Here is a 17,435-nt window from a genome sequence, read left to right on the forward strand (position 1 = left end):
TTGTATGTATATTGCTAAACTTGTGGTCAATTGAAATTGAAATTACGATGTTGCAAAGAGAAAAATTTTATACAAATATATTATTTATTTAATCAGTAACAAAATTTATTTGATTTTATGACTTATAACAAATGTACACAGTAAAACATTTTTTGAAACTGTCATAGTCGATTGAAATAATACAGTGGCATGTGACTATGACACTTTTTAATTTTTGTAATTATTATTTAATACAAACTGTTGAGTAATAAAGTTTATTTGTATTTTGTGTTTCTGTATTTAACAGTGTACCAACACAAAGGCAGTAAGAAATTTATGAACTAAATGGTGGTCGAAAAACTAATGGCAGTCTACCAGATGCTTTAAATTAAATTATTTTTAAACTAAAATCTAACTAACTAAAATCCCCATCATATATTTCCAATTTTTAAAACTATACATAGATCTTCAGTTTGCAAAAGATCTCTTAATCCATCTGCACTTTTTGTTCTACCCAGCCGCCTTAAGACCTATGGTGATCAAGCCTTTGCAGTTGCAGCTCCTAGTGGAACAATCTTCCTGATCCTATTAAAAATGCATCCTCTATCATAGTTTTTTTTCTCACAGTCCTTTGGGACAATCTTTTGATTATATAAGCGCTTTATAACTCAAAAATCTTACAAAATGTAGAGTTCCTACTTTTATACTTTAATTTTAGTAATACTTTTGCAATCCTTTTCATATAATTATCATAGTAGTTATTACTTGTTTTAGACATCATCTACTACACTAATCTATGGAGATTTGTAGAACATAGTATTAAGTTTATCACTTGTATTAAATATACAATTATGGGATGGTTACTGAAGTTACTATGGATGTGTTTGGACATAAAATCAATTTCAAGCTTAACCTAAACTCCTGTTCAGACGACAATAATTTACACTCAATGAAAAATATATGGCCATACTGCATTGAAACACCAGATCACCAAAGTTAAGTAACGTTGGGCCTGGTTGGGAGACCGTCTGGGAATGGCGACGGGTGCTGTATATACACCAGAGAGTGATGGTACAGTAGAACCTTCATTTTACGTACGGTACGGGACCGAAAGGCATATGTAAAAGAGATTCGTAAAATCCAGGTTGACCTTAAATTGACCCCAAATACGTAGAGATCGTAGCTATAAAGGCTACCGTGTTTGCCTAGGCCTACTTTACTGTACAGCATGCAGGTGGTCACTAGCCACGCTAGCAGGCCTAGCAAGATGTAAGGCCTAACTAGAAAAGTACACAGTATATACAGCCTGTGCGTTTAATATCAATGTTCTTGTATTTTCTATCAATAAAAACAGTCACTGCTGTAGGGGGAATGCACGTACGTGTGTAGCTTGTCTAACACAGCAGAATTCCTTACACAGCCATGGCTTTGTTTGTTGTTGTTATATTGTGCCCTCAAAAGATTGAATCCATTTTAAACAAATTTGATTTGCAAATGTTTTTCAATATTGATTATCATCCTTAACAAATTACTTAAGATATAAAAATGAACCTAAAATGCTTGAGGACCCAGCAAGGTCATGCTTGAGGGACCCCAGTAAAAATTGATGTTATTCCCGTTATTCCATGTGATGTGCGGCTGTGAGGCAGAGGCACTCGTTGTCGATGTAAATGGTCTACACTGAGATATTTTTGGAGGTAAATTCCCTAATTGTTTTTGACAAGCCGCTGTTTGATCAGAAATTCACTTCATTTCCCAGCACAATGAACTTATTGCTGTTCAAATAACTAGCAAAAATGATCAGGCCTAGCTTGCACATTATACACTTATTAACTGTTATAAAGCAGCTTGTTTAGATAAATTTGGTTTTCCATACTTGGCGGATAACCCTTGTGATTGTTACGTTACTTTTTTCATTTTGTGCAATTCAAAATGTTCATTTTGGCCAGCTGAATTTAAACGGAGTATTTTCATCTCCTTTTATAATAGTACATCACATTTTAAAAGAGATTGCATTTCGCTTTTTTTTTTTTTAATTTAAAATTTTAATTTAAACATTTTTTAATTTAAAATTTTAATATGTTTTCCAAAGTTGTTATCTTCATGTTAATTTTGATGATGTCATGCTAAAAAATTAGTATATTGTAACGCCCAACTACTTTTTATTTTCGCGATTTGAGTTGAGTTTGGCAAATGTATTTTGCCTTCCGCGATGAACGTCAACAACATTTGATTAGCGTCGAGTAAAATTACAGAATACGCAATTGTAAATTTAGGGATGTAAATAAATAAATGTTTTGGCTACACAGTGGGTGATGCACATGTTTAATAGGCTTTTAGATAGTGAAAACCCTCATAATTAATGTACTTTACCAAATTATTGTTGTTTCTACAAAATAACAACGAACGGACGCAAGCCGGCCGGATGCATCTCTGTGGTGATGGAGAGCATGGCAATGGTATTTTTGCTGTTTGCTACACATCACAAGCTAGGCTTCTTACGCACGTAGAATTATTACTTTATGGACACATTACAACTTATTATATGATTTAATGGACAAAGGATTTGTCAAGCAAGTACACTATACATTTCATAAAAAATTACCTAAGAATTGTTTTTTATTCCAATTCGAACATTATTTTAGCGATCAATCCTCCCACGGTGCTGTGAGGAGGAATTTCATAATTGTTTTGAGCAAGGCAGTGTAGGCTGAGTAGGGCCTAGGCCTAGCTAGCATTTTCGGTTGGTTGCAATTTATTTAAATGTTTTAATCGGGGTACAAAGAATACACAATTAGAAGTTTATCGTAACTATTTTATTTTCATTTTTTCCATATTTAGGCTAGCCCTGTCTAACTAAGCCTAGACTAGGCCTGATCGACTGTAAACAACATCGTCGGGAATTTCGCGATTTCCGCCTGCCCTTTATTTTCGCAATCGTTGTTCAATCGTGAAAGTCGCGAAAATAAAGGGGGTGCGAAAATGTTGGGCTTTACAGTATATATGGGTACCGTAATTTCACCTATGTATACAGTTATATACATTATATGACACAAAACAGTTTACTTTGCTTACAAATTTATACCAAACTCGCAAAATGTTAGTGATGTCATTTGTCTCTTCTCAACATTACAAACGTAACTTTGGACTCTCTTCGTTGCCTTCTATGCAAGTTTGAGAGTAGACCAAACTGTTTTACTATAAAAATAAATAAGTAATAAATTCACCTGTACTATCACTAAATATAGGTTCAATTGAAACTTGGAATCGACTGGGTTGCTTCTGCTGCAATGCGTCACGTAGGTAAATTCCACGTCCACCATTCACTGTCACATTAAATCTAATATTACGTTCTGGAGCATCAACATTTGTTACAGCATGTTCAAAAGCTTTATCGACCTAAATGAAATAAATAAATTTATATTTACATATAGTATAAATACCTAGTGGGCAGATTGCAAAGAAAATGCAGGGAACATATATTGAAAACAATTATTATTGCAATTGCATTGCTAGGGTTTTGTTTCTTTCATTTCATACTAGGACATGATTTAGTGGCGTAGTGTAATTACAAGAAACAAACTCTTAGCACTGACAACACTGTAATTCTTTGTTGCGCACATACAGTACAGACAGGTATTTCCCAAAATGTATCTTCGTTGCAGATATAAATAACAGTGTAGCTGTACTAACTTTGTTCACTTCAATTAATTTACTAGTATGTTAAATGAATAGAATTCTTTGGTTTAACAAACCACTTAAATGATACAAATTAAGTGATTCAGTGTTATCTAATATGAAGAAGGAAAAAACAAAAATAAAATCACACACCTGAATCATACCTTGACCTAGTGCAAATACTTCAATTGTATCTATCTTTAGAGCAGTATTTTCAAGAGATCTCCGAATACTGAATGTAGTATATGAAGCTCCATTTGCTTTCAATCCAGAAAGTATCAAAGCTATACTCCCACAAGCATTTGGAGAGGACATAGATGTACCATTCATTAATTGACTGCCACGTAATGTCCAGTTAGGTACAGATGTTATAGCACCTCCTGGAGCTGTCAGACTCACTCCTAAAGCACCATCAGTACTATAGAATAAAGAATAACAATTAACTTTGTGGAATATAATGAGGAATTTTCTAAAAAAATAATAATAATAAGTGCACCAGCCAAAAGAAACTTTTGCAGCTGAACTCAAATACATGTTGGCAGGACTTGTATGCCCCTGATAGCTGCATTGATCTCATGCCTTAGATACTTGATTAAGTCCCACTTCTCAATGAGAATAATAATGATAAGCAATGGGTAACCTCCAAGTTTAAACCTATGATCACAAAACGCCAATCCTTGCTTAAGTAAACAAGTTCCGACGTTTGAGGAATAAGACTTATGTAATAGCGCAACACCTTAAAAGTCAGTTCTACAAGAAAACAAGAAAAAATAAAAAAAAATAAATAAATTTAATGCTGAAGCTGAATTTTTCAGGATAGGTCCACAATGTTTTCTGGAACAACATACTAAAAGTTCCCAGGTTTTCATAGGAGAGAGCAAGCATGCTCTGAATCCGGGATGATTCAGCCCCGAGACGATTCGGCCTGGGATGATTCAGCCCACTTTTGGTGGGACGATTTCGGCCCACTTTGGCCAAACCAATGGTTGTAATATACATTATTTTGGTATTTACCAAGTTTTTAAAGGTGTTTGAACTACTATTTAATAACATATTTTTTTGAGATTACCAATGTTGATATAAAATATAAAATAAATTACTAAAAAATCTGTAGAGACTTTGTTTTGCCCTCAAATGACTCAGATACAGGTTTCTAATAGCCAGCATATGACCATTTAGTGAAACTCAAAATCACACAAGTATACTCACCTCGAAAGTATACAAATTAGTAGTACAAGTTATATAAAATATGTAAATTAGGGGTGAAATTACAGGTTCCCATATATCAAAAAAAGATTTAGAGCTAGCCTTTTTGCAATCTGATTCAAAATGTCTAACCTGGCTTCTACAATTACAAGCATGTTTGGCTCATTCACTTCAATTTCTAGTTTTTATGGATACAACGAATTTATAAACACAATAGATATAGTCTGGGAGCCCATGAAGATTTGTTTAGCATTGCGAGTACAAAAGGTCTGAGTCATAGAATATGTCAAGTAGGGTCCAGGGACCATCAAATGGCCGTTCTTAAGTTCCCGCCCCTGTACCAACTCTAGGGAGGGGCGCTCAAAATACCCCAAAATTTGATTTAATTAGCATAATCGAGTACATAAGTGAAACCAATCTTAAAATGTTTATTTTTAGGGTCTAATTGAAGATCCATCATTCTTAAATGTCAACTCCTGTACCTAGTCCACTTAAGAAAGCCACTAATTAGCGCTAATTAGCATTTTAATTAGCATGGTCGAGTACATCGATGAAACCTTTGACAATACAATCAAGTACGTTTACCCAACTGAGAAAACGTAATTCTTAAGTATCAAATCCTGTACCATGACCCCTTAAGAAAGGGTCAAAGGTCAATATATGTCCCACCTAGACTTAATTAACATAATGAGTACACATGTATTAAACCAATGCAAAAATGTTTATTTTTAGAGTCTAATTGAAGATCCGTCATTCTTAAGTGTCAACTCCTGTACCTAGTCCACTTAAGAAAGCCATTAATTACCGCTAATTAACATTTTAATTAGCATAATCGAGTACATCGATGAAACCTTCGGCAATACAATAAGTACGTTTACCCAACCGAGAAAAGGTAATTCTTAAGTGCCAAATCCTGTACCATGACCCCTTAAGAAAGGGTCAAAGGTTCTGTTGCAAAAAAACCTGATTATGCATACTGTACTTAGTAGCCCTAAACATTTGAAGAAAATTATAAAATATTTATTTTCAGTATCTAACACAGATTTATCTTCCTTAAAGGGCAACTTCTGCCAACTAATTTCAATCAAGAAAGCTGCTAATTAGCATATTAATTAGCATGCCTATATATGCTATAAACTTATATATACTTATTAAGACTTATTTAGCATTAACGCCCCATAAAGATAAAGATTCTAAGTTATGCTTTTAAAAGACGTAGATAATAGAGACCTTTGCATTTTGAAAACGTTTATTAAAATTAGTAGTATTCTGTTAAGATTCAAGTAAACATATAATTTAAACAAAATTTAATTCCAGTACGTATCAATCCTGGCAATGAAATGACAATAAGATAATTATGTCTAAATAGTTTCAAATTATGAATTGTAGCAAAACTTTAATACTACCAATCACATGCAAACTAATCAAAAGAGACTGCATTGTCAACGTCGTTATCATTCATCACATTTTCTCCTGGCCTGGCACCTGGGTTCCTTTATGTCATATCCACTTTCCAGATCCCAGCCGTTTGATACATGGGTGTTCACAAACATCAGCATTTTCACACTGCTCGATTCTGCCTCACACAGTGGAATTGAACTGCTATTTATTGTTTTCAGCTTTTCCAATGGATTGTTTGATGATGATTTTGGTCTGTAACATTTTTCAAAGATCTTCTATCTATGTTTGTTTAGTGTCAACTTGGTGTTTTACTTCTTGGCTCCTTATATGATAGGGATATTTTATGAATCTTCTGATTATTTTGACTTTGTACATTTTCTTTAGTTAGCTCCTTAAAAGCTTTTTGGGCCTATTTGTCTTTTTTCAACATGACAAGCACGGATCTGGCCTTTCCTTTACGAAGAAATGAACTGGGATAGTCACACCCGTAAAGGCATGGAATCATGGTAGCGCGACACACACCTGATGTCAAAGTAACTCGTACATTGGTGTTGCTGATGTATCTACGGTTTTTCTTCCAACATCTAACCACACTGATACAGCAGGATGACTGCAATATCAGTACCTGATGCCCCTTTTCACTCTTTACATCGCTAATGTTCACCGCTCCTCAAAATTAATTTTTCGTTACACGGATGCATACCACTGTATGAAAACATTAAAACTCTTTTGACACCTTTAATACTAATTATACTGTAATAATGTTATCTCCTTGTCCCACTACTTTACTCCTAACAAACTCTCCCTCAACCCAATCATAACATCTTATTTGGAGTTATAATAATGTCCATACTTACAACATTATTAAAAACCATGAAATCAGTTAAATCTATTAAATTCCATTGGGTTATCATTAATAACAGCCTCTCATCATGAAAACTCTCTAAGAAAATGAGAACAAAGTGTGTCTTGGAATTCTATCTAGGTTATCTTCCTTCCTCCCCTCTAGTATTCTCAAAACCCATTATCCTTAACTCGTCCTTCCTTATTCGAGCTATCGTAATATTGTCTCGGCCAACCCAACAAACATCTGTAACCTTTCATTCTGCAAAAAATGATACTATATATATCTGGCGCCCATCCACTGTCGCATTACTCCCATTTATTTGTCCTTCCTTTACTTCTTAAACTCACGGACATTAATTTTTTTACCAGCAAGGTGTATTTGGTCGTTTTGCTACCAATAACACCATTCAATCCTGCCACAAGATCTTCATCTTTTTGGGATTCCGTCTTCGTCCATTAATATTTTACATTATTATTAGTGGTTTTCATAATAAGCGGAATAGGTAGGCATACAGGTGATGGATCTTCAGTTGTCTCTAAATATAAACATTCTAGCATTGGTTTCACATTGTGTTCTCACGGTCTGCCATTTTGCCACCTGGCCTTTTGCCACCCGGCACATTGCCACCCGGCACATTGACATTGCCACCCGGCCTGTACTCGATTATGCTAATTAAATCAAATTTTGGGGTATTTTGAGTGCCCCTCCCTAGAGTTGGTACAGGGGCGGGAACTTAAGAACGGCCGTTTGATGGTCCCTGGACCCCACTTGACATATTTTATGCCTCAGACCTTTTGTACTCGCAATGCTAAACAAATCTTCATGGGCTCCCGGATTAATAACTTTCCATGTTTGCTTTCATCAACACCAATCCGGAAAACATTATGTTGATACGCTAAGATTACAACATCATGCCAAACAGTGATTGAATCAAAAGATAACGAAATCCAAACATCAAACTCATGGGATCAAACCAATACAGTACTGTCACTGAAAAGGCAACTAAAAAGTGCTGAAGATCGAGTCAAAGATCTAAGAAAACAGCTAGAGGAGAACCAGGATCTTTGGCATGCATGAATGAGAAAGATATTAAGCGTCTTCAACTACTTCAGAACAGGGCTGCTAAACTTGTTTTTCAGGCAAGGAAATTTGATCATGTCTCTCCTTTGCTTTCACAACTTCACTGGTTGCCTGTTAAAGAGCAGAGATCTGGAACCAACTTCCTCGTTCCATTCGTTACACTCCATTCCCTTTTCAATTCAAAACTCTCCTGAAAACTCACCTATTTCTATAGTTATTCTTTCATGTTGCGCTGTGAGACTATTATTTTATTATTATGAATGAAAACCAATGACAAAAAAATGGGCCTTTAGCTGTTTTTAAAAATACAAACAGAAGGCAAATCACAAATTTCACTGCAAAAAGTACAAACTTTCAGGACTAAATTTATATTTATAAACTTACGTAGGTCCTCTAGATGACCATGTATACTGCATGCCAGGCAACTTCTTCCATATGGAGTATTCGGCTGTCATCATTTCAGACGAAACATAAGCACCTACACCTAATATCCAAAACAAAATCATACTCATAATTAGTTAGTATACAGCTCAAGACCTGTCAAGAAATTTGATCAAAAGTTAGAGTTGTAACGCTACGGAAGGTGTTTTCCATTATAAAATAAAATACATAAGAGAGTGTGTCCTTGCCATTTGATTGATTAATTAAGCATGCCGTTTGGAAAGTGATAGCTAATACTGTATGGTAATTAATGGTTCTAATGCATGTTAAGCTTTTTTGTACAGGAAAACAATTTTTTGACTTACAAAAAAAATATGTCAAGCCGGTTGTGGTTAAGAATCACATCTCTGTGGCAAAAATTCAATTATAAGCACCGCCTACTTTGGTTTACGAAAACAGCCGCCGACTGAAACAGCCGACACTCGTATCGTTCAATAGTATATATGGAGCGTGCCGTGTGCTACACACTGTACAACATTAATGACCTACTGTACACATTTGAAGGAAAAAGTAACGTTTAACCGATTCACCCAAATAAGCGCTTAAAGCGCCCATTAGGTTAAAAATCAAGGTTATTGTAAAGAAATTGTCAACAAATAAAAAGTAAATCGAATTTACATGCGCAGTTTGATGAATTAATTATACACAATACTCACAACTTCCAAATATAATGGGTTTGAAAATAAAAGTTTTTTGAAGCAGGCTGTACAAAACGTGATAGACGTGTTGAATGAATCTAGCCCTAAACATACAACGTAAAATCGTATAAAATCCATCATTATTTGTAATAATCACTATTGTGAAGCTTTTATACAATAAATAAAGATTATTTATCAGTTGCCGTGTCTAAATCATCATATTTCCATGTAAAAATGTGATTTTTCTACCGGAGAAAAGTCATGGCCATGTCCTCTTGAGGGCCACGCCATGTTGTTTACCTTTGATATTTAATATGAACCCTGACATGTCAGATGCATTATGAGATATATTTTTTCAAACTCTGCGCAAAGGTCAGTTTGTTGAAGCATAGCTTTTGACAAACAATTTGATACAAAACTTGTTTTGGTATCTTAAGTTTTCGAGTTTTTAACATTCCCGGTGAACAAACACCAAACACGGAGCGGCTCCCGATAGGCCTAGGCCCCATATGGTCATCGTCGGATGAGTCCGTCTACTAATTTATTCATAATTTTGAAACCGATCATTCATAATGGTCAAATTTGGTCTTATTTTGAAGAGAAGAAATAGGTTCTAATGAAGACATATAGTTTTATTCATGAATTATTTAGCAATGTTATGCATTTGGTAGTCAAAGATAAATTTAAAATGTTAATAATTTTCCTAAAAAAAAAGATTTGCATAATCCATACTCCGCCAAAATAAGTTGTAACACAAATTTGATAACATTTTGAAAAGAAAATGTCTTGGCATTATTTTTCTTTTTTAATAATAATAATAATAATAATTTAAAAACGACCAAGCCTTTTCACATGAATACATAGGCCTAGACATGAATTCAAGCCTAGCTAGCTAGGCTGAGTAAACGGCCTAGCCATGGAGGTAAAAAATAATATTTTTAACCTCCATGGCCTAGCTACAGTAGGCCTAGCTTAAAATGAATAAGCAATTTCATGAAGATTTAAAGACCCATTCCCTACAATTTGTGACGTTTTATTGTAAAAATAATGCAATTTAAATTACTTTAAAAACATTATACCAGGTCATTCCTTGTCTTATGTACGTTTTATGGTAAATTATGATAAAAAGAGAGAAACAATGCACTACCTAAGTAGCTTGCGGTGAATAATAATAATAAGATTTATACAGCGCACATATCCACTAAAGTGCTCAAGGCGCTTAAATGTCCTCTCGTGGACGGTCTTTAGGCCTAGCCCAACTATAGGCTTAGTTTTATAGGCCTAGCTGGTAAACATCGGTAATGTACGAACATTGTACGCTAGCTATAGGCCTAGCCTGACATTGTATAGTTGCTGTCTTCTAGTTTTTGCCAGACTGTGTTGATACAAATTGGGGGAAACCCGGTATTTTAGCTGAAAATTTAGGAGTCTTCCATTTGTTTTGGCCTCACGATCGATTGAAAAGTGGGTGAATTACAGAAGAAAAACAAAAATATCAATCCGCGCGCAATGCATGTTGGGATTTATAGCGGGCCGCTAAAATTATTAGAATTGACTTATTGTTAACATGTTTAACCGTTTAAAGACGAAAAAAGTTATCTCAATAGGACCATATAGTATTTATTTTTGACCTTAAATTATATCTAAAAAACGTAGGGAATGGGACTTGCTGTTGTTGTACAGTGCAAATCATGATGTTACATGTAAATCATACTGACATTTTTATCTCAAATATTAGTTGGGCCTAAACAAATTGCATTAATTGTGTGTATAAAATTGATTCGGCATTTTTCAACACATATAATTTACCAAGGGGAGACATTACAAGAACGTGTTCACCGGCGACTAAAACGCGTCAGTCGCCAAGTGTAACAGGTTTCGCGACGTATTGTAACCTAATAACCCATAAGTTACTGAAAATCTGTAATGTATTATAAAACACTATTTTCTGATTCCGATTTTATATATTATATCAGGCCCATAGCCAGGGGTGTTCATTGTTTTGCTGATTACTAGCATGCTAAGGGACTGTCATTTCTGGCCAATTAGAGGTGCCATTTATTATGAATTCTACGTGCCAAGTATCATTTCAGGCCATCTGGGGGTGTCATTTAACAAAATTTGCCTCGCTACATGGGAAGGGGGCTTCAGAAATACATTAATTGTAGCTGCGGCAGTATTGGCATTACATAATATTGGTGGCTGTTTCAGTCGGTGGTTCTATTTTTGGTTGACATATAACAATAACATTCAAGATGGCATTCAATAAGAACTGAATACTGTACATACATTTTTGTAGACCAATAACCAAAAAATACTGAAAATATTTAAAGATGTATTGTCCCTTGAAACACAAAAAATGAAGGTCAAAATATTCTAAATTTAAATTCGCCATATCAAAGTAATATTAAAGTTATTCACTTTAAGTTGAAAATTCGAGCCAAAAACAACAAGTTTACGTAATTAACAGGTAAATTAATTTGATTACATTTCGTCTGGAATATCGTCGTAAGCGAAAGTAAACACTTGAAATAGTCGCGAGCGAAAGTATTTCCAGACGAAATGTAATCAAATTAATTTAGCTGTTAATTATGTAAAATTGTTGTTTTTGGCTCGAATTTTCGACTTAAAGTGAATAACTTTAATATTACTTTGATATGGCCAATTAAAATTTAGTATATTTTGACCTTCATTTTTTTGTGTTTCAAGAGACAATACATCTTTAAACAGGTTATATCAAACCAGCTTGATCAGATAACAGCTTGCTGATGTTATATTTTCAATCTTACATACAGTAATACTAACAAAGCCACCACATAGTTATATAAAATTAAATTGACTTTAATTTTGATACAGTTATTCACTTTTCAGAGTCCTTACCAATTATATTATTAGTAGTACCACCAGGGCATCCAACTGTTGAAAGTGCTGGACCGTTATTTCCAGCAGATGAAACAAAAATAATGTTGTGTTTATCAACAGCTTCGTTGATAATATCACAAACACGTCTGAAATTAATAAGAAAATAAAACTATTGCTGTTAAAGACACTTTCCCTGCAATTGTTGACGTTTTGTAAAAATAATGTATACTATATTATATATTACATTAAACAAGGTCATTCCTTGTCTTAAATGTATGTTTTATGATTAATAAAAAGAGAAAAACAATGCACTACATAAGTAGCTTGCATCGAATGTAGGCTAGGCTAGTTTTGTAGACGTAGCTGGTAAACAGCGATAATGTACGAACATAGTACGCTAGCTATAGACCTAGCCTGGCATTGTCTAGTTGCTGAATTAATTGCCTTTCTTGTTTTGACAGAATCCGTAAAATTGGAGAAGGCCTTGTATTTTTACGGTTCTTTTGTTTGTTTTGCCTTTTCAATCGATCGAAAATGGGTGCATCACAGAAGCAAAATGAAAATATCAATCCATGCATGCTGGTATTTATAGCGGGTCGTTAAAATTATTAGAATATTATTATAATTTTTTGCATTTTTACCGTTTAAAGACAGAAAGATTATCACAATATGCCCATATAGTATTTATTTTTACATGAAATGCAGTTTGTGACCTTAAATTAGATCGAAAAAACGTAGTGTCTTTAAGTGAAGTTTTTAAGAGTGAAAAATATTCAATATTGATTATAATTGCATGCAAAATAATTGTACATTAAATTTTGAGAGCTACAGTATAATGTGGCAATCCCAAAGTTATGCATACAAAATTGGTGTCATGGTTTATTGTGGTTTGATCTTGCTGAAAATGTTTGTAAAAATACAGTACCATCCAGAAAATATTCTACCCCTCCTGTGTATTGTCCATTGAAAATATTGGGAAAACAATATTCTGGGAGTGGCCGGGCATTACATAACTGTTTTAGCACCTACTTCCCGTTAAAATTTGAAACTCAAAGTGCAGTGTGCTGTGGCGGTGGTCGGAAAAATTGACATTGATCAAAAGGTCATGGACCTAGATTTTTACTCATTCACATACAAAAAAAGACTATTATTTGACTAACATTAATCACGCTTTCTTAGGCTAGGTGTTTTCAAAACAATTCACAGTATAGTTAAGGCAATCTGTGGATAAACCCAAAACAAATTGCATAGTTTCTAAACTTATTTTTTTTCTGATTCTGTATTTACTGTATTGGAGTATTTTAACAAAGATTTTCTGATTTTTATTTTTATATGAATTAGACCAATAAAAGATGAATTGATTTGAATTTTAATTCTAAATAAATAGAACATATATTTTAAAGTCATTTGAGGTATATAGTACCATCCAGAAAACCATACCGTACCATAACCAAATAAAAATTGGACAAAACGCAGTTAATTAGGTAATGATAGGACAGCCCACATTCACTCAACTGTTACGGCATTGAGTAATTAATTTTTCTAGTAACTATCCATGTGCTTTTGAAAATAGTGGTACGTCCGTAGATATGCAAATAATTAAATATTATTTTTTAAATTAATGATTACCATACAGTACAAACAAATGTTACCTTTACAGTAGTATTCGTTTGGAGGAATATGTCTTTAAGTGAAGGAACATCAAATAAAAGTAACTGCATGTTTTTTTCATTCTCAATCTCATTCAAAATAATTTGTTAATGGTCAATGTCGAACTGTTGCAATAAAATTACATACCCAGAGTTGGGAATATGAGATGCTTCTCCATAGCTAAAATTTACAAGGTCAGCTTTAGCCCGAATCACTTCAATCATCTGTTAAGAGAATGAAATAAAAATTACATATTATCTTATATTAATATCATAATTCATTGATTACCGTAAAAAAAAATCTGGGAGAAAATCTATACGGTAGGCATAGCACAGGTAAGATCAATTAGGCAGCACAGGTAAGATCAATTAGGCCGCCTAGGCCTAGATGACCTGGCCGTCTAATTGCTTGGCCTACATCGGAATATAGCTTTAGATAGCCTAGATCATAGCCAGAAGAAGGATCGTCATTTTCAGTTCATGCACCGGGAAATCCCCAGGTATAGTCCCACCTCCCAAATTCGGGCAAGTTTCACGTACAAGGGGGTTGGGCTTATACCTGCGTCAGTATACGGTAATAAAAAGAAAACTAGATTTGAACTCAATTTGGTTATGTCTGAGCAAAACATATTAACATGTTAAAGAGAATCGAATATGTAATATAGATGCGCACTCTTTTAAATGTGATGACCTATGATGCAAAAGATGAAAATTCAACTTTTAAAATTCAACTGGCCATATGATGATGTCACAACATCCGAGAGGCCAACCTTTTAAATGAATTCATATCTACAATTCAGCAACGCGACAACGTCAGGCTAGGCCCAGCTAGCGTACGATGTTCTTACGTTACCACTTTACCAGCTAGGCCTACAAAACTAAGCCCAAATATAAGCTTGGTCTACGAGCTACAAGGTAGTACATTTTTTTTTCTCGTATTATCATAATTAAAGAAATGACGTGGTTATATATATGCATTATTTGTACAAAAACGTCAAAAATTGCAGGTCTAGTGTCTTTAATAGTCTATAGAGAAAGTTGGATTTATGCTTGACTGGTTTCATATTGACCCTGATTTGCATAGCACACGCACATTTGAACACATACCAATGGTGTAGTTCAGTAGACTTTAGTACAGGTACTAGCTTAACTAATGTTTACCAGCTTGATTTTTAAGACAAGATGTACAGTATTTAGTTTGGCTGGTAAACTCCTCATGTATACATTGTAATCATGATAATGTCAACTATATTTTGTATGGTTTCAGTAAATCGGAACACGAATAATGTGTGAGGTAGTGACCTGTGTATAAGACGCCCCCACAATTTAGAGGTCAAATTTGCACGTCTAAAGTGCATCTTGTACACCAAAACACTTACCGCCCTAACAAGGGCACTTCCTGTTTCCATAGATCCTAGTCTTGAATCCCCAATTTTGATAGCTAGTATTTGAGCACCAGGGGCTAATCCATTCTTATATGGCTCATCAGGAAAATTGGCAGCAGCAATACTGGCCACATGAGTGCCATGTGAACAGGCATTGGTTACAATGGACAATAAATTTCCATCATCATATACATTTACAGAATAATTTAACATGTCTAAAAAAACAAAACACAAATATGTATATATATGTATGATTATCATGATCGAGTAGGATAATAGATATAGAAGGTGGGTACATACTTTCGGTACTGATTTTTACCACCAAGTTAGATAATTATAGAAAAACTTTGGGTGGAGGTCATGGACTGAAGTCAAGCCTGTAGCTAGAGACCGATCGAGAAGGAGACGGATCCTTGCAGACTTATGGGCCACAGGAAAGGCCCGAAAAGCATAGGTAATCAGAAGATTTTGCACAATAACAATAGGTGATCTTTTTACAAACACATTTTGTGAATAAACAATACATGGTTTTGGAATAATTTAGAACCTACCTGCATCTGAAAAGGTTGAAAACTTATGGTTTTCTTTAAAGGAACTTAGTAATGTAGATTCAGCCAAATTCCCAACTTCACTTGTATCTACACAAACCCTGTAATAGAAAACTAATGAGATTATGTTTTTTTTTATATTTGTCTGTGCCCTGCCACAAACTGTAACAGCAGTGAAGTACAATGTACTAATGTTGGGATATATTGGCTAAACAAAATGATTGGACCTACAATACAATGAAAATTAAAAATCTAGAATGTATTGTTACTCCCAGCAAGTTTCAAGACTTTTTTGGCATTACCTTCTACAAGCAAACATCTAGTATGCTTATTTTTGTGAATGAACAAGACAAGTTTCTTAAATTTAAGATACACTTGCTGAATTAATGAATGACTTACTGCCAAGTGCTGCCATCATGAAATACAACACAGTCAAACACAGGTCCAGGATCACTGAACCTTTTATCTGAACTAATCAGATGATCATGTAAACATGTAAGATCATCTTTTTCAAGCTTTTCTTCCTGAAAGTAGTAAAAAAAAAAATTAATAAAAATAATGTCTGATTTATTACATTAAATATTAAACGCAGTGTTAAAACAGCGGCACTGAAAATTGATGTTTACCATGTTATTACCTGAAGTATGTCTATTTTGTGTCATATACATGGTACATTCTGTATGTATAGTACTGTACAGTGCAGCATAGGTGAAATTTGGGAACTCACCTATGCACATTTTTTAACATGACATCTTCAAAATGAAACATGAAGATAACAATTACAGAAGATGATTGTCTGAACAAGAACATATTACAATTTTAAATAAAATCAGGTACAAACAATCAAGATCTACGCTCTTTTGAATGCAACAAACTATAACAATGTATTGTACTGTATGTAATGTATTTTTCTTGATTCATAACACACACCCATATCAACCCCATTCTATTTTTGTAAAATAGTATATAGGCCATTTTGAGGGTATCAATAGGCCTAACATGTCCCTCGATCATAGCAGTGAAAGTATAACATTTTGTCACACCCCTGTATTGAGCAATGGAAGAACCCTCCCTGTATAGCAAAGCACATACTTGCTAGCGACAATGTGACAAACACATTTTTGACATTCCATTCTCTTAAAAATCAACAATACAGTACTTCGCCCTAAATTTCTGGTTTAGTTATTTTGAGTTCTTTGGCTCAATTTTCGTTTGTGTTGCTGAGACTCAGTAGAAAATATTTCTTTAAGAGCATAATTTTCATAATTAATAAACGCAAATGCGGGCAACCAACTAGAATATGGAATTAAAAGAAATATATACAAAAAAAACAGAATAATTCCACCGTCATTAATCATCAAAGTGTTTAGTTGATGAAATAATTGCCTTGTGTGGGATCTTAGCCCAACGGTGTGTTATATGATGCTAAAATTAAGTTAACAAATCTATGGAAAACTTAAAACAATTCCTCCAAATGGCACAGGAACATTACTGTATAAAAATCTGTAACTTTAAACAAAATTGAGTTTTAGCATACCAGGACTTAGTGAGCAGAATACAGTTTGATACGTCATTGAGATAATCCAGGACATTAAAACACAATCTTGACAACAAGCAATTTGGATAACTCAGTATTTAGTCAGTTTAGACTCAATCCTTAAGGATACGGACAGTAAAGGAACATAATGTTAACATATGCTCTATTGACTTTACTAAAGTGT

The 17,435-nt window shown here is 34.1% G+C and overlaps 1 protein-coding gene across 3 annotated transcripts in view; it reads right to left on the bottom strand.

The window, feature by feature from the left end:
* LOC144843744 (tripeptidyl-peptidase 2-like) overlaps positions 1-17,435 on the bottom strand; it is a 117,795-nt gene that overhangs the window by 66,819 nt on the left and 33,541 nt on the right. For all 3 annotated transcript variants that reach the window (XM_078700668.1, XM_078700667.1, XM_078700669.1), the window contains 8 exons: positions 16,114-16,238; positions 15,718-15,815; positions 15,161-15,381; positions 13,930-14,006; positions 12,151-12,278; positions 8,576-8,675; positions 3,811-4,075; positions 3,207-3,378 (listed from right to left, as the gene is read on the bottom strand). In XM_078700668.1, the coding sequence (XP_078556794.1) occupies positions 3,207-3,378; positions 3,811-4,075; positions 8,576-8,675; positions 12,151-12,278; positions 13,930-14,006; positions 15,161-15,381; positions 15,718-15,815; positions 16,114-16,238 (1,186 nt within the window). The remainder of the gene's footprint in view (positions 1-3,206; positions 3,379-3,810; positions 4,076-8,575; positions 8,676-12,150; positions 12,279-13,929; positions 14,007-15,160; positions 15,382-15,717; positions 15,816-16,113; positions 16,239-17,435) is intronic.

The sequence above is a fragment of the Antedon bifida genome, chromosome 5 (assembly GCF_963402885.1).
Source record: "Antedon bifida chromosome 5, ecAntBifi1.1, whole genome shotgun sequence".
NCBI classification, from domain to species: Eukaryota; Metazoa; Echinodermata; class Crinoidea; order Comatulida; family Antedonidae; genus Antedon; species Antedon bifida.